Source organism: Somniosus microcephalus, unplaced genomic scaffold (genome assembly GCF_052327205.1).
Source record: "Somniosus microcephalus isolate GS21.2 unplaced genomic scaffold, FLI_Smic_1.0 unresolved_chr3, whole genome shotgun sequence".
Taxonomy (NCBI): Eukaryota; Metazoa; Chordata; class Chondrichthyes; order Squaliformes; family Somniosidae; genus Somniosus; species Somniosus microcephalus.
The window spans coordinates 48,016,783-48,034,280 of record NW_028225181.1 but is presented as its reverse complement, the minus strand read 5'-3'; the positions used below and the strand labels follow the sequence as shown (position 1 = coordinate 48,034,280).

At 52.4% G+C, this 17,498-nt stretch overlaps 1 protein-coding gene across 1 annotated transcript in view; it reads left to right on the top strand.

Moving 5' to 3' along the window:
- The window catches only part of LOC147091409 (uncharacterized), a 120,701-nt gene that overhangs the window by 36,159 nt on the left and 67,044 nt on the right, over window positions 1-17,498 (top strand). Inside the window, exon 5 of the mRNA XM_085976767.1 lies at window positions 12,245-12,510. Coding sequence (XP_085832893.1) covers window positions 12,245-12,510 — 266 coding nt within the window. The remainder of the gene's footprint in view (window positions 1-12,244; window positions 12,511-17,498) is intronic.

The following is a 17,498-nucleotide window of genomic DNA, read 5'->3' as shown; positions in this document are numbered from 1 at the left end:
CCCTCTCTCCCTCTCTCCATCTCTCCCTCTCTCCCTCTCTCCGTCTCTCCATCTCTCCTCTCCATCTCTCCCTCTCTCCATCTCACCCCTCTCTCCATCTCTCCATCTCTCCATCTCTCCCTCCCTCCCTCTCTCCTCCTCCATCTCTCCCTCTCCCCTCTCCCTCTCTCCATCTCTCCCTCCTCCATCTCTCCATCCCTCCCTCTCTCCCTCTCTCCATCTCTCATCTCTCCCTCTCTCCTCTCTCCATCTCTCCATCTCTGCCTCTCCCTATCTCTCTATCTCTCCATCTCTCCCTCTCTCCATCCCTCCCTCTCTCCTCTCTCCCTCTCTCGCTCTCTCCATCCCTCCCTCTCGCCATCTCTCCATCTCTCCTCTCTCCCTCTCTCCCTCTCTCCATCCCTCCCTCTCTCCCTCTCTCCATCTCTCCCTCTCTCCCTCTCTCCCTCTCTCTATCTCTCCCTCTCTCCCTCGCTCCATCTCTCCTCTCTCTCCCTCTCTCCCTCTCTCCCTCTCTCCCACTCTCCATCTCTCCCACTCTCCCTCTCTCCATCTCTCCGTCTCTCCCTCTCTCCATCTCTCCATCTCTCCCTCTCTCCCTCTCTCCATCTCTCCCTCTCTCTCCCTCTCTCCATCTCTCCCTCTCTGCCTCTCTCTATCTCTCCCTCTCTCCCTCTCTCCATCTCTCCATCTCTCCCTCTCTCCATCTCTCCATCTCTCCATCTCCTCCCTCTCTCCATCTCTCCATCTCTCCCTCTATCCATCTCTCCCTCTCTCCCTCTCTCCCTCTCTCCATCCCTCCATCTCTGCCTCTCTCCCTCTTTCCATCTCTCCCTCTCTCCATCTCTCCCTCTCTCCTTCTCTCCCTCTCTCCATCTCTCCATCTCTCCCTCTCTCCCTCATTCCCTCTCTCCATCCCTCCCTCTCTCCCTCTCTCCATCTCTCCACCCCTCCCTGTCTCCCTCTCTCCCTCTCTCCATCTCTCCATCTCTCCATCTCTCCCTCTCTCCATCTCTCCCTCTCTGCATCTCTCCATCTCTCCCTCCCTCCATCTCTCCCTCTCTCCATCTCTCCCTCTCTCCCTCTCTCCATCTCTCCCTCTCTCCATCCCTCCTTCTCTCCATCTCTCCCTCTCTCCCTCTCTCCCTCTCTCCATCTCTCCCTCTCTCCATCTCTCCCTCTCTCCCTCTCTCCATCTCTCCATCTCTCCCTCACTCCCTCTCTCCCTCTCTCCATCTCTCCCTCTCTCCCTCTCTCCATCTCTCCATCTCTCCCTCTCTCCATCTCTCCATCTCTCCCTCTCTCCCTCTCTCCATCTCTCCCTCGCTCCATCCCTCTATCTCTCCCTCTCTCCCTCTCTCCATCTCTCCCTCTCTCCCTCTCTCCATCTCTCCATCTCTCCCTCTCTCCATCTCTCCCTCTCTCCATCTCTACCTCTCTCCATCTCTCCCTCTCTCCATCTCTCCCTCTCTCCCTCTCTCCATCTCTCCCTCTCTCCATCTCTCCCTCTCTCCCTCTCTCCCTCGCTCCATCCCTCTATCTCTCCCTCTCTCCCTCTCTCCATCTCTCCCTCTCTCCCTCTCTCCATCTCTCCATCTCTCCCTCTCTCCCTCTCTCCCTCTCTCCCTCTCCATCTCTCCCTCTCTCCATCTCGCCCTCGCTCCCTCTCTCCCTCTCTCCCCTCTCCCTCTCTCCATCTCTCCCTCTCTCCCTCTCTCCATCCCTCCCTCTCTCCCACTCTCTCCCTCTCTCCATCTCTCCATCTCTCCCTCCCTCCATCTCTCCATCTCTCCCTCTCTCCCTCTCTCCATCTCTCCCTCGCTCCATCTCTCTATCTCTCCCTCTCTCCCTCCCTCCATCTCCTCCCTCTCTCCCTCTCTCCAACTCTCCCTCCCTCCATCTCTCCATCTCTCCCTCTCTCCCTCTCTCCACCCCTCCATCTCTCCATCTCTCCCTCTCTCCCTCTCTCCCTCTCTCCATCTCTCCCTCTCTCCCTCTCTCCATCTCTCCCTCTCTCCATCCCTCCCTCTCTCCATCTCTCCCTCTCTCCCTCTCTCCTTCTCTCCCTCTCTCCCTCTCTCCCTCTCTCCATCTCTCCCTCTCTCCCTCTCTCCATCTCTCCCTCTCTCTATCTCTCCATCTCTCCCTCTCTCCCTCTCCCCATCTCTCCCTCTCTCCATCTCTCTCTCTCCATCTCTCCCTCTCTCCATCTCTCCCTCTCTCCCTCTCTCCATCTCGCCCTCTCTCCATCTCGCCCTCTCTCCATCTCTCCCTCTCTCCCTCTCTCTCACTCTCCCTCTCTCCATCTCTCCCTTTCTCCCTCTTTCCATCTCTCCCTCTCTCCCTCTCTCCATCTCTCCCTCTCTCCCTTTCTCCATCTCTCCCTCTCTCCATCCCTCTCTCCTCTCTCCATCTCTCTCATCACTCTTGCTCAATATCTCTCTCTCCCTCTCCATCTCTTTCTCATCGCTCTATCTCTCTTTCTGTCACTTTCTCTCCGTCTCTCTATTTTCTCTCTGTCTCTCTCTCACTCACTCTATCTCTCTTACTCTTGTCTCTCTCTATATCTTTCTCTCGCTGTCTCTCTCACGCTCTGTCTCTTGCTCTGTCTCTGTCTCCATCTCACTGTGTCTCTCAATCTCTGTCTTTCTCTGTCCCTCACCCCCCCTCTCTGTTTCGCTTTCCCTCTTTCTCCCCTCTCTGTTTCTCTTTCCCTCTCTCTGTCTCTGTCTCTCTCTCCCTCTCCATCTCTGTCTCTCTATCTATCTCTTTCTCTGTCTCTCTATCTCTCTCTCTTTCTGTCCTCTCTGTCTCTCTGTCTCTCTCTGACGCTCTCTCTCTGACTCTATTTCTCTCTGTCTCTCTCACTGTCTCTCTATCTCTCTGTCTCTCTCTATCTCTCTCTGTCTCTCTCTATCTCTCTCTGTCTCTCTCTCTGTCTCTCTCTCTGTCTCTCTCTCTCTCTATCTCTCCCTTTGTCTCTCTCTGTCTGTCTATCTCTCTGTCTGTCTGTCTCTCTGTCTCTCTCTGTCTCTCTCTCTCTCTATCTCTCTCTCTCTCTCTCTCTATCTCTCCCTCTCTCTCTCTCTCTCTATCTCTCCCTCTGTCTCTCTCTGTCTGTCTGTCTCTCTGTCTCTCTCTATCTCTCTCTGTCTCTTTCTCTGTCTCTCTCTGTCTCTCTCTCTCTCTATCTCTCCCTCTGTCTCTCTCTATCTCTCTCCATCTCTCCCTCTCTCTCCCTCTCTCCATCTCTCCCTCTCAGCCTCTCTCTATCTCTCCCTCTCTCCCTCTCTCCATCTCTCCATCTCTCCCTCTCTCCATCTCTCCATCTCTCCATCTCTCCCTCACTCCATCTCTCCATCTCTCCCTCTATCCATCTCTCCCTCTCTCCCTCTCTCCCTCTCTCCATCCCTCCATCTCTGCCTCCTCCCTCTTTCCATCTCTCCCTCTCTCCATCTCTCCCTCTCTCCCTCTCTCCCTCTCTCCATCTCTCCCTCTCTCCATCTCTCCATCTCTCCCTCTCTCCCTCTCTCCATCTCTCCATTCCTCCCTCTCTCCATCTCTCCATCTCTCCCTCTCTCCCTCTCTCCCTCTCTCCATCTCTCCATCTCTCCCTCTCTCCATCTCTCCATCTCTCCCTCTCACCCTCTCTCCATCTCACCATTCCTCCCTCTCTCCATCTCTCCATCTCTCCTTCTCTCCCTCTCTCCATCTCTCCATTCCTCCCTCTCTCCATCTCTCCATCTCTCCCTCTCTCCCTCTCTCCATCTCTCCATCTCTCCCTCTCTCCCTCTCTCCATCTCTCCCTCTCTCCATCCCTGCCTCTCTCCATCTCTCCATCTCTCCCTCTCTCCCTCTCTCCATCTCTCCCCTCTCGCCCTCTCTCCATCTCTCCCCTCTCTCCATCTCTCCCTCTCTCCCACTCTCCATCTCTCCATCTCTCCATCTCTCCCTCCCTCCCTCTCTCCATCTCTCCATCTCTCCCTCTCTCTATCTCTCCCTCCCTCCCTCTCTCCATCTCTCCATCTCTCCCTCTCTCCCTCTCTCCCTCTCTCCATCTCTCCCTCTCTCCCTCTCTCCGTCTCTCCATCTCTCCGTCTCTCCATCTCTCCCTCTCTCCATCTCACCCTCTCTCCATCTCTCCATCTCTCCATCTCTCCCTCCCTCCCTCTCTCCTTCTCTCCATCTCTCCCTCTCTCCCTCTCTCCCTCTCTCCATCTCTCCCTCCCTCCATCTCTCCATCCCTCCCTCTCTCCCTCTCTCCATCTCTCCATCTCTCCCTCTCTCCCTCTCTCCATCTCTCCATCTCTGCTCTCCCTATCTCTCTATCTCTCCATCTCTCCCTCTCTCCATCCCTCCCTCTCTCCATCTCTCCCTCTCTCGCTCTCTCCATCCCTCCCTCTCGCCATCTCTCCATCTCTCCCTCTCTCCCTCTCTCCCTCTCTCCATCCCTCCCTCTCTCCCTCTCTCCATCTCTCCCTCTCTCCCTCTCTCCCTCTCTCTATCTCTCCCTCTCTCCCTCGCTCCATCTCTCCCTCTCTCTCCCTCTCTCCCTCTCTCCCTCTCTCCCACTCTCCATCTCTCCCTCTCTCCCTCTCTCCATCTCTCCGTCTCTCCCTCTCTCCATCTCTCCATCTCTCCCTCTCTCCCTCTCTCCATCTCTCCCTCTCTCTCCCTCTCTCCATCTCTCCCTCTCTGCCTCTCTCTATCTCTCCCTCACTCCCTCTCTCCACACTCCACATCACTCCTCACTCCATCTCACCATCTCTCCATCTCTCCCTCTCACCATCACTCCATCTCTCCCTCTACCCATCTCCCCTCACTCCCTCACTCCCTCTCTCCATCCCTCCATCTCTGCCTCTCTCCCTCTTTCCATCTCTCCCTCTCTCCATCTCTCCCTCTCTCCCTCTCTCCCTCTCTCCATCTCTCCATCACTCCCTCTCTCCCTCCACTCCCTCTCTCCATCCCTCCCTCACACCCTCTCTCCATCTCTCCACCCCTCCCTGTCTCCCTCTCTCCCTCTCTCCATCTCTCCATCTCTCCATCTCTCCCTCTCTCCATCTCTCCCTCTCTGCATCTCTCCATCTCTCCCTCCCTCCATCTCTCCCTCTCTCCATCTCTCCCTCTCTCCCTCTCTCCATCTCTCCCTCTCTCCATCCCTCCTTCTCTCCATCTCTCCCTCTCTCCCTCTCTCCCTCTCTCCATCTCTCCCTCGCTCCATCTCTCTATCTCTCCCTCTCTCCACCTCTCCATCTCTCCATCTCTCCCCCTCTCTCCCTCTCTCCATCCCTCCCTCTCTCCATCTCTCCATCTCTCCCACACTCCCTCTCTCCATCCCACCCTCTCTCCCTTTCTCCCTCACTCCATCTCTCCCCTCTCTCCATCTCTCCCTCTCTCCATCACACCCTCTCTCCATCTCTCCCACACACCCCTCCTCCCTCTCTCCATCTCTCCCTCTCTCCACTCTCCATCTCTCCCTCACTCCATCTCACCCTCTCTCCATCTCTCCATCTCTCCCTCTCACCCTCTCTCCATCTCTCCATCTCTCCCTCTCTCCACTCTCCCTCTCTCCATCTCACCATCTCTCCCTCTCACCATCACTCCCCTCTCCCTCACTCCCCTCTCCATCTCTCCCTCTCTCCATCCCTCCATCTCTCCCTCTCTCCCTCTCTCCCTCTCTCCATCTCTCCCTCTCTCCCTCTCTCCCTCTCTCCATCTCTCCATCTCTCCCTCTCTCCCTCTCTCCCTCTCTCCATCCCTCCCTCTCTCCCTCTCTCCCTCTCTCCATCTCTCCATCTCTCCATCTCTCCCTCCCTCCATCTCTCCCTCTCTCCCTCTCTCCCTCTCTCCATCCCTCCCTCTCTCCCTCTCTCCATCTCTCCCTCTCTCCCTCTCTCCCTCTCTCTATCTCTCCCTCTCTCCCTCGCTCCATCTCTCCCTCTCTCTCCCTCTCTCCCTCTCTCCCTCTCTCCCACTCTCCATCTCTCCCTCTCTCCCTCTCTCCATCTCTCCGTCTCTCCCTCTCTCCATCTCTCCATCTCTCCCTCTCTCCCTCTCTCCATCTCTCCCTCTCTCACCCACTCTCCATCTCTCCCTCTCTGCCTCTCTCTATCTCTCCCTCTCTCCCTCTCTCCATCTCTCCATCTCTCCCTCTCTCCATCTCTCCATCTCTCCATCTCTCCCTCTCTCCATCTCTCCATCTCTCCCTCTATCCATCTCTCCCTCTCTCCCTCTCTCCCTCTCTCCATCCCTCCATCTCTGCCTCTCTCCCTCTTTCCATCTCTCCCTCTCTCCATCTCTCCCTCTCTCCCTCTCTCCCTCTCTCCATCTCTCCATCTCTCCCTCTCTCCCTCTCTCCCTCTCTCCATCCCTCCCTCTCTCCCTCTCTCCATCTCTCCACCCCTCCCTGTCTCCCTCTCTCCCTCTCTCCATCTCTCCATCTCTCCATCTCTCCCTCTCTCCATCTCTCCCTCTCTGCATCTCTCCATCTCTCCCTCCCTCCATCTCTCCCTCTCTCCATCTCTCCCTCTCTCCCTCTCTCCATCTCTCCCTCTCTCCATCCCTCCTTCTCTCCATCTCTCCCTCTCTCCCTCTCTCCCTCTCTCCATCTCTCCCTCGCTCCATCTCTCTATCTCTCCCTCTCTCCACCTCTCCATCTCTCCATCTCACCCCCTCTCTCCCTCTCCATCCCTCCCACTCTCCATCTCTCCATCTCTCCCTCACTCCCTCACTCCATCCCTCCCTCTCTCCCTTCTCCCTCTCTCCATCTCTCCCTCTCTCCATCTCACCCTCACACCATCACTCCCTCACTCCATCTCTCCCTCTCTCCACTCACCCTCACACCATCTCTCCCACACACCCATCTCTCCATCTCTCCCTCTCTCCATCTCTCCCTCTCTCCATCTCTCCATCTCTCCCTCTCTCCCCTCTCCCATCACTCCATCACTCCCCTCTCCATCTCTCCCTCTCTCCATCTCTCCATCTCTCCCTCTCTCCATCACTCCCTCACCCTCTCTCCCTCACTCCATCACACCCTCTCTCCATCCCTCCATCTCTCCCTCACTCCCTCTCTCCCTCTCTCCATCACTCCCTCTCTCCCTCACTCCCTCTCTCCATCTCTCCATCTCTCCCTCTCTCCCTCTCTCCCTCTCTCCATCCCTCCCTCTCACCCTCTCTCCCTCTCTCCATCTCTCCATCTCTCCATCTCTCCCTCCCTCCATCTCTCCCTCTCTCCCTCTCTCCATCTCTCCCTCGCTCCATCTCTCTATCTCTCCCTCTCTCCATCTCTCCATCTCTCCATTTCTCCATCTCTCCCTCTCTCCCTCTCTCCATCTCTCCCTCTCTCCCTCTCTCCCTCACTCCCATCTCTCCCTCTCACCATCTCTCCCTCTCTCCCTCTCTCCATCTCTCCATCTCTCCCACACTCCCTCTCTCCCTCTCTCCATCTCTCCCTCTCTCCCTCTCTCCCTCTCTCCATCTCTCCCTCTCTCCATCTCTCCATCTCTCCCTCTCTCCCTCTCTCCATCTCTCCCTCGCTCCATCCCTCTATCTCTCCCTCTCTCCCTCTCTCCATCTCTCCCTCTCTCCCTCTCTCCATCTCTCCATCTCTCCCTCTCTCCATCTCTCCCTCTCTCCATCTCTACCTCTCTCCATCTCTCCCTCTCTCCATCTCTCCCTCTCTCCCTCTCTCCATCTCTCCCTCTCTCCATCTCTCCCTCTCTCCCTCTCCCTCGCTCCATCCCTCTATCTCTCCCTCTCTCCCTCTCTCCATCTCTCCCTCTCTCCTCTCTCCATCTCTCCATCTCTCCCTCTCTCCCTCTCTCCCTCTCGCCCTCGCTCCCTCTCTCCCTCTCTCCCTCTCTCCCTCTCTCCATCTCTCCCTCTCTCCCTCTCTCCATCCCTCCCTCTCTCCCACTCTCTCCCTCTCTCCATCTCTCCATCTCTCCCTCCCTCCATCTCTCCATCTCTCCCTCTCTCCCTCTCTCCATCTCTCCCTCGCTCCATCTCTCTATCTCTCCCTCTCTCCCTCCCTCCATCTCTCCCTCTCTCCCTCTCTCCAACTCTCCCTCCCTCCATCTCTCCATCTCTCCCTCTCTCCCTCTCTCCACCCCTCCATCTCTCCATCTCTCCCTCTCTCCCTCTCTCCCTCTCTCCCTCCTCTCTCCATCTCTCCCTCTCTCCCTCTCTCCATCTCTCCCTCTCTCCATCCCTCCCTCTCTCCATCTCTCCCTCTCTCCCTCTCTCCTTCTCTCCCTCTCTCCCTCTCTCCCTCTCTCCATCTCTCCCTCTCTCCCTCTCTCCATCTCTCCCTCTCTCTATCTCTCCATCTCTCCCTCTCTCCCTCTCCCCATCTCTCCCTCTCTCCATCTCTCTCTCTCCATCTCTCCCTCTCTCCATCTCTCCCTCTCTCCCTCTCTCCATCTCGCCCTCTCTCCATCTCGCCCTCTCTCCATCTCTCCCTCTCTCCCTCTCTCTCACTCTCCCTCTCTCCATCTCTCCCTTTCTCCATCTCTCCATCTCTCCCTCTCTCCCTCTCTCCCTCTCTCCCTCTCCATCTCTCCCTCTCTCCATCTCGCCCTCGCTCCCTCTCTCCCTCTCTCCATCTCTCCCTCTCTCCATTTTTGCCCTCTCTCCATCTCTCCCTCTCTCCTCTCTCCCTCTCTCCATCTCTCCTCTCTCCATCTCTCCCTCTCTCCATCTCTCCCTCTCTCCCTCTCTCCCTCTCTCCATCTCTCCCGCTCTCCATCTCTCCCTCTCTCCATCTCTCCCTCTCTCCCTCTCTCCATCTCTCCCTCTCTCCCTTTCTCCATCTCTCCCTCTCTCCATCCCTCTCTCCTCTCTCCATCTCTCTCATCACTCTTGCTCAATATCTCTCTCTCCCTCTCCATCTCTTTCTCATCGCTCTATCTCTCTTTCTGTCACTTTCTCTCCGTCTCTCTATTTTCTCTCTGTCTCTCTCTCACTCACTCTATCTCTCTTACTCTTGTCTCTCTCTATATCTTTCTCTCGCTGTCTCTCTCACGCTCTGTCTCTTGCTCTGTCTCTGTCTCCATCTCACTGTGTCTCTCAATCTCTGTCTTTCTCTGTCCCTCACCCCCCTCTCTGTTTCGCTTTCCCTCTTTCTCCCTCTCTGTTTCTCTTTCCCTCTCTCTGTCTCTGTCTCTCTCTCCCTCTCCATCTCTGTCTCTCTATCTATCTCTTTCTCTGTCTCTCTATCTCTCTCTCTTTCTGTCCTCTCTGTCTCTCTGTCTCTCTCTGACGCTCTCTCTCTGACTCTATTTCTCTCTGTCTCTCTCACTGTCTCTCTATCTCTCTGTCTCTCTCTATCTCTCTCTGTCTCTCTCTCTGTCTCTCTCTCTGTCTCTCTCTCTCTCTATCTCTCCCTTTGTCTCTCTCTGTCTGTCTATCTCTCTGTCTGTCTGTCTCTCTGTCTCTCTCTGTCTCTCTCTCTCTCTATCTCTCTCTCTCTCTCTCTCTATCTCTCCCTCTCTCTCTCTCTCTCTATCTCTCCCTCTGTCTCTCTCTGTCTGTCTGTCTCTCTGTCTCTCTCTATCTCTCTCTGTCTCTTTCTCTGTCTCTCTCTGTCTCTCTCTCTCTCTATCTCTCCCTCTGTCTCTCTCTATCTCTTTGTCTCTCTCTATCTCTCTCTGTCTCTTTCTCTGTCTCTCTCTGTCTCTCTCTCTCTCTATCTCTCCCTCTGTCTCTCTCTGTCTGTCTGTCTCTCTGTCTGTCTGTCTCTCTCTCTCTCTCTTGTGAAGGATAAGCCAATATTAAGATATTAATACATGAGAAACTGGGTTTTAAAATCTAAAAATCCTCAGAGACACAGAGAAACAGAAATACAGGCTTCTGCGATAAGATCAGTTGTGAAACAAAGTTGTAAAACACCACAATCTTTGAAATGGGGATCAGTTCACAGAATCACAGAATCCCCACAGTGCAGATAGAGGCCATTTCGGCCCATCGAGCCTGCACTGACACATATCCCACCCTATCCCCGTAACCCCACGTATTTAATCCCCTAACACTAAGGGTCAATTTATCATAGCCAAATCAACCTAACCCGCACACCTTTGGACTGTGGGAGGAAACCGGAGCACCCGGAGGAAACCCACACAGACACAGGGAGAATGTGCAAACTCCAAACAGACAGTTGCCCGAGGCCAGATTTGAACCCGGGTCCCTGGCGCTGTGAGGCAACAGTGCTAACCACTATGCCATGTGTACTAAAACAATGAGAGATTGAAGCAAACCATTGGTGCTTCCGAAAGGTCTACGGTTTGCAACCAACACAAAGAGAAGACCCAGTTTAAGGTGTTACAAGCTAACACGTTGAACAGAAACACAAACATTAAAAGAACCATGTGCCTTTGAAAAGATGACATCAAGTAAAAGAAACACTGGTCAAATAGATTTTATGTTAAACTTGGATGACAGGAAACAAGATTAAATAGGCAACCAATTGAGATAGCTAGAAATGCATGAAACATTCAGTTAAAGTGGTTTTGATTTAGATATAGTAAAAACCATACCAACAAGAAGACTTTAAGGATATGACTTTAATAGATGACACCAAGCAATTGCATTGTGTTTGTATTAAAATTGAATCACCACGGAGTCACAATGTCTGCTAAAAATCAGTAAAGCCAATATTAAGAATTGAATGAACGAATTTTGTAAGAATGGCATCAAACAGAAACCATAGCTGTCATATTGTTTTTATGATGGTTTTTGAAACACCTAAAGGTAGAGACATAAGTATGCAGGCAATAGTTGAATTGACAGTAAGATAGAAAGCATTCAACAGAGACAATTAGCTGACATCAGCAGAGAACTTGAAAGAATAAACCACTGCAAAAAGGGTATAAAAATAAGAGCTTTTCAAACAGAAAGTCAGAACTCGCTGAACGGGCCAAGCATTTCTCAACTTCACAGGTACCATCTGTAAGTTTTTTACTTTGAGTCTCAGGTAATCAAAGTAATTGATTTTGGTGGATATTCTGGATTTAGAGATAAGTAATAAACGTAGAAATGTAACGAAGTAAAGATTTGAGAATAAGGAACTCTGAGAAATAAGAAATCTAAGCTATTTGTATTTTGAATTGTTAAAGTTGCGACTGATTCAACAGCTGTTAACTGAATGTCAGCTCTTAAATAAAACTATATATTGTTAGAATTGTCTCAAAGAGTAATTCTGTATAAACTCGCGAACCCAATTTCTGTACACTCTTTTGTAAGGTGTTGCAGAATTCTGGGGGGTATTCCAGACCCTCATAATATCCAGAAGGTTACAGTCTAGTTAAACTTATTAAAAATGCTATCTGGAGGATGGTAACATCGTCAGTCATTCCTTTCCTTTAGAGAGAGATAGCCTGAACCTTTAGACCCATTTAAGCGTCTTATGGAATTCAGCTATCTCTAACTTAATTGGAAGGTGAACTTCTGGGGAATACGCCTGATCTGGGGTAGCCCGAAAGGGCTAGGACTTGTAATTATCCCTTCACTCTGTCTCTCTCTCTCTCACTCTCTGTCTCTCTCTCTTTCTCTCTCTCTGTCTCTCTCTCTCAATGTCTCTCTCTCTCTCTATCTCTCCCTCTCTGTCTCTCTCTGGCTGTCGCTCTGTCTGTCTCTCTCTGTCTGTCTGTCTCTCTCTCTCTCTGTCTCTATCTCTGTCTCTCTCTCTCTTTCTCTCCCTCTTTCTCTGTCTCTGTCTCTCACACACTCTCTGTCTCTCTCTCTCTCTCACTCTCTGTCTCTCTCTCTCTCTCACACACTCTCTAGCTCTCTCTCTCTGTCTCTCTCTCTCTCTCTCTGTCTCTGTCTCTCTCTCACTCTCTATCTCTCTCTCTCTCACTCTCTGTCTCACTCTCTGTCTCTCTCTCTCTCTCTCTGTCTCTCTCTCTCTCTCTGTCTCTGTCTCTCTCTCACTCTCTGTCTCTCTCTCTCTCACTCTCTGTCTCTCTCTCTCTCACTCTCTGTCTCTCTCTCTCTCTCTCTGTCTCTGTCTCTCTCTCACCCTCTGTCTCTCTCTCTCTCTCTCTTTCTCTGTCTCTCTCTCTGTCTCTCTCTCTCTCTGTCTCTCTCTCTTTCTCTGTCTCTCTCTGTGTCTCTCTCTCTGTCTCTCTCTCTCTCTCTGTCTCTCTCTCTGTCTCTCTCTCTCTCTGTCTCTCTCTCTGTCTCTCTCTCTGTCTCTCTCTCTGACTGAATGATGCCATTCTCAGACTCTCGCCCTTCCCTCCTGCAGCACGACTCCTGTACCAGGAGTACAGCCACGTGGTGCTCGACCGGGAGATCCTTCGGCAGAAGCGCGAGGTGACAGTGAGCGAGGAGGGGCCAGCGGCCCTGGATCCGGGGCAGCTGCGATTGAGGGGGCCTAGGACCCCCAGGAACGCCAGCGTCCTCCAGCGGGCGTCTGTCTTGTCCCCGATTGGTCTCTGGAGGGACATCCCGGAGGTCCGAAAAAGTCAGCACTTTGCAAATCTCACCAACGAGCAGCAGAAACTGCAGGAGGTAAGCGAGGAGGGGGGGGCGGGATGAACTTTGACCTTTTATCTCCGAGACCTGGGGAGGGGGAGTTCGGGGGGTGGGGCAATGGGCGGGGAGTGTCACACCTCAGGGTCGCTTGGGGTCCAATCTACCCTCAATCAGAGTGGAATGAAGCTGGGCTGTGAAGCCACACGTGGTCGCTCAGCCCGCTTTGTGCTGGTATGGTGGGAGGGGTGGGAAACCAAATATTGGAAAGGCTGAAGCCATTGGGCAGGATTTTCATTGAGCCGAGGAGGCGGGATTGGAGGCGCGTGGGGGATTAAAATCCCAAAATCGGGGGGGGGGCACAAACCCAACCCGTCTCCATGCCAGTTTCAAAGGAGGCAGGTACCCGACCCACGCTGGGAGCCGCCTCCCCGAGGCGGGAAGGGGAATAGTGCCAATTAACTGCCTGTTAACAGATAGTTAACAGGCAGTTTTTAGCCTAATCCCTATTTTCATTCTTGACATGTGGGATTCCCGAAGGCTCCAAACCACGCCAAGTTAGCGAGGCGGGCCGTCGGGCTGAAGGACTTGGAGGGGTCGAGATGTCCGGTGTTCAGGTGAGTGATGGGTGCATGAGTGCAGAGGTAAGTGTGTTTAAAGTGTTTAAAGAAGTTTTACTTACCTTTACTTACTAATGCAGCCTTCCTTCCTTCAGGTCTCAGGAGTCCCTCATCTCACCGGCACAGAAAGCAGAATGGCCGCGATCTGTCAAAAATTGCACCATTCAACTTTCTGTTCTGGGGAGATCTCTAAATCATCCTGAGAGGAAGGAATTAATTTAGTGTACAGATTGTCAGTGTTTGACAGCTTCAAACAGCTGTCAAATGCTGATACTTCATCTGTCAAAAGCTTTTGACAGATGAAATGTCAATCTGTGATGTCACCTGTTGCCGGGTGGCCCTTAATTGGCTTGCTGAGCCCACTGGGCGGGCTCAACAAGGTCAATCAAGTGAAAATCGCGTAGGTTGGCTAGAACTCGATGGAGGTGGGACTACAATCCCGAAAGCCTCCTACACGCCTCCAGAATCAAAATCCAGCCAATTGTCCTCGGTCTCCGCCACAAACTCTGTTCCCCAGACACCGACACCATCCCTCTCCCTGGCAAATGCCAGAGGCTGAACCACACTGTTCTCAGCCTTGGTGTCATATTTGACCCCGAGATGTACTTCAAACCACCTATCCGCTCCATCACCAAGACCGCCTATTTCCACCTCCGTAACATCACCCGTGTCCGCCCTTGCCTCAGCTCATCTGCTGCTGAAACCCTCATCCATGCCTTTGTTATCTCTAGACTTGACTATTCCAATGCACTCCTGGCTGGCCTCCTGTAATGTATATACCTTTAAGAGGGGAACTATCTTTTACAGCTCATGTATACTGCAGTACCGGCAGTGACCACACCTGTATATAGCACTAAGTAGTAATCTGTACAGATCAGTTCCACTGTGAGCCACGTTGAGTAAACACCTGTTGTACCGTTCTCCTGCAGCCTGTGTCTTATTATACACGGGCACAACATTGGTGACAAGGCAAGTTCGAACCTACCTGCAACTCTGCATCACCTGCCGGGGATTCGTTCCTGGAGATCAGTGGATCGGAGGTCAAGGCCAGAGACTCGGGCGTCGACCACGGGCAACCGCCCAGTCATCCAGCAGAGACTCAAGAATTGCGGGGGAGGCTGTCGAGAGCCAGGCTTGGCTTTCCAGTCGAGGTGGTCCAGCGAAACGGGCTGGCAACAGGTAGTGCGCAGACCCTTCCCGGACAGCGGCGGGCTAGAGCCCGACCGAGCGGCACAGCAAAGGGCCGAGCAGCGTCGACGGGGGAGAGAGAGAGAGGGCAGAGCGCACAGGGTGCAGCCGGTGTTCAGGGGCCGAGCAGCGTTGAAGAGTAGGAGAGAGAGACGCGCAGAAACCCGCGAGGCGCCGCCATTGCCACGAGGACCGCCGAGAGCAGCGTTGGCAGCAGCACAGGAGAAGCGCGCGAAACCTACAGGGCGCCGCCATTGCCACGAGAACCGCCGGGAGCGGCGTTGGCAGCAGCGAGGGAGGAAGGAAAGCGCGGGAGACGCCATTTTAAGTCATTGGGAGACGCCATTTTAAACCACACCCAAAATGCCGAAGAGTGGCAGTATCACCGCATTTGACAATGAAGTCGAAGATTGGACTACATATGTCGAATGAATAGAGGTGTACTGCAAGGCAAATGAGGTGTCAGATGACAAGAAAGCGTAGGTATTGTTAAATTTAATGGGTGCAAAGACGTATGGTTTATTACGAAATCTAGTAACCCCAACGAAGCCAATGGAAAAGAGTTTTGAAGACATAGTAACGATACCACAGGAACATTTAAACCCCACACTGCTGCTGATAGCAGAAAGATTCAAGTTTCACAAACGGAACCAGCATAAGGATGAAAGCAATGCTGATTATTTAACAGAACTGCGCAAACTATCGAAACACTGCCAGTTTGGAGCGGGACTGGCAGATACCTTAAGGGACAAGTTTGTGTGTGGGCTTCAAAGTGAAGGAACCCAGAAACGGCTTTTATCTGAAAAGGACCTTACGCTGGAAAAGGCTTTCAGCATTGCGGTATCATATGAAGCAGCAGCACGGGGCGCTGCAGAGATACAACAGAGACCGCAAGAATATGGCACAAACGAAATGTCATATAGAACAGAGAAGTGCTATCGCTGCGGCAGAACAACACACGACCAGAATGATTGCTGGTTCAAAGACAAAGTGTGCAGACAGTGTGGAAAAGTAGGACACATAGCACAAGTCTGCAGGTCGGGAAAGAAAACCAGCAATAAGAAACCTACCAAAGAAAAGTACAAGAAGGTACATAAGATGACGGAGAATAGTTCAGATGAACAAAAGAGTGATAACGACTCCGAAAGCAGGGAACTGAGTTGTCTGAAACTACATAATGTGATCACAACGGAGGATCACCGAACCATTTGGGTCACTCTCAAGATAGCAGGAGTCCAGGTAAAGATGGAATTGGACACAGGATCAGCCCTAACAGTCATAAACCGACGGGACTACAAGTGGCTATTCTCACACATACCCTTGAGAGACACAAAAATTATTTTGAAGAAGTACACGGGGCAAAAAGTCTACCCCAAAGGAAAAATAAGGGTGACCGTTATATATAACGGAAAGGAAACACCAAAACTAGACCTGTATGTATTACAAGATGGAGGACCACCATTACTGGGACGTGAATGGATCCGGAAAATACAACTGGATTGGCATTCCATACAGGCACTGACTGTAGATGCCAAAAAGGATGACGACGTCACACCTGGACGACTGTCAAAAATACTAACTGATGCACAAGAAGTGTTCCAGCAGGGACTCGGAACACTAAAAGGCATAACAGCGACGATTAAAATTGAAGAAAACGCAAGACCAAAATGTTTTAAGGCCAGACCGGTACCTTATGCGATCCGCCCAGCCGTCGAAGCAGAGTTGGAGAGTCCGGAACGTTCAGGTGTACTGTCCAAGGTAGACTGGAGCGAGTGGGCTACACCCATCATCCCTGTGATGAAAAAGTCATTGAGCAGCACGCCTGGGGAAACAAGGAAGGTTCGCATCTGTGGGGACTTTAAGGTAACAGTGAACCCGATCCTTCACACCGTACAATATCCGCGGATTGAAGATATTATCACCTCGCTATCTGGAGGGAAACGCTTCACTAAGATTGATCTGGCCCAGGGCGTATCTGCAAATGGAGGTTGAAGAAGCATCAAAAAAATACCTCACAATCAACACCCATAGAGGTCTCTACCAATACAACCGGCTGGTATTTGGGGTAGCATCAGCTCCGGCTATTTGGCAGAGGGCAATGGAACAAGTCCTGTAAGGGATCCCAGGGACCCAGTGTTATTTGGACGACATCCTGGTCATGGGCGAAAATGACAGTGATCACCTCGCCAACCTGGAGCAGGTGCTCACTAGATTGCAGGAATATGGGCTCCGAGCTAACCGCCCCAAATGCGAGTTTTTTAGAAAACAGATCTCGTATTGTGGCCACGTTATCGATGAAGAGGGGTTACATAAGTCCCCAGAGAAGATTGAGGCAGTAGTCAAGGCTCCAGCACCGGAAAATGTGTCACAACTGAGGTCGTTCCTAGGCTGGTAAACTACTACCATAAGTTCTTGCCAAATTTGTCTACAATACTATGCCCACTGAACACCCTACTGCAAACTGGGGTGCCATGGAAGTGGAGTGACGAATGTAGACGAGCTTTCCAGAAGAGCAAAACACTAATCACATCGAAAGAGGTATTGGCCCATTACAACCCAGCATTACCAATTCGGTTGGCATGTGATGCGTCACCCTACGGCATTGGAGCGGTGCTGTCACACAAATTCTCGGACGGCTCAGAGAGGCCAATAGCCTTTGCGTCACGATCACTAACCTCAGCCGAGCGTAACTACGCCCAGATTGACAGGGAGGCCCTCAGCCTAGTGTGGGGAGTGAAAAAGTTCAATCACTATCTGCACGGGCAGAAATTCACCTTGCTGACTGATCACCAGCCTCTTGTCTCCATTTTTAATCCGAAGACGGGCGTTCCGGTGATGACTGCGCAACGACTACAAAGATGGTCACTTTTTCTAGGGGCGCACCACTATGAGATTGAATATAAGGGCACGAAACAGCATGGAAATGCTGATGGGCTATCACGCCTGCCACTGCCTACTGCGGAGGAAGCACCAGCAGTGGATCCTGTCGAAATATTCCATTCGACTATAGTTGAATACCTACCGGTAACTAACGCTTGTATCAAAAAGGAAACCCGAAATGACCCGACACTGTCTCGGGTATATGATTTGACGGTGAAGGGATGGCCAGCACATGGCGACTCATTGTTGCCAGCATTCTCGACAAGGAGAGAACAGCTGTCAGTGTGCCGGGGGACCTTGATGTGTGGATCCCGAGTGGTAATTCCACCCAAGTTAAGG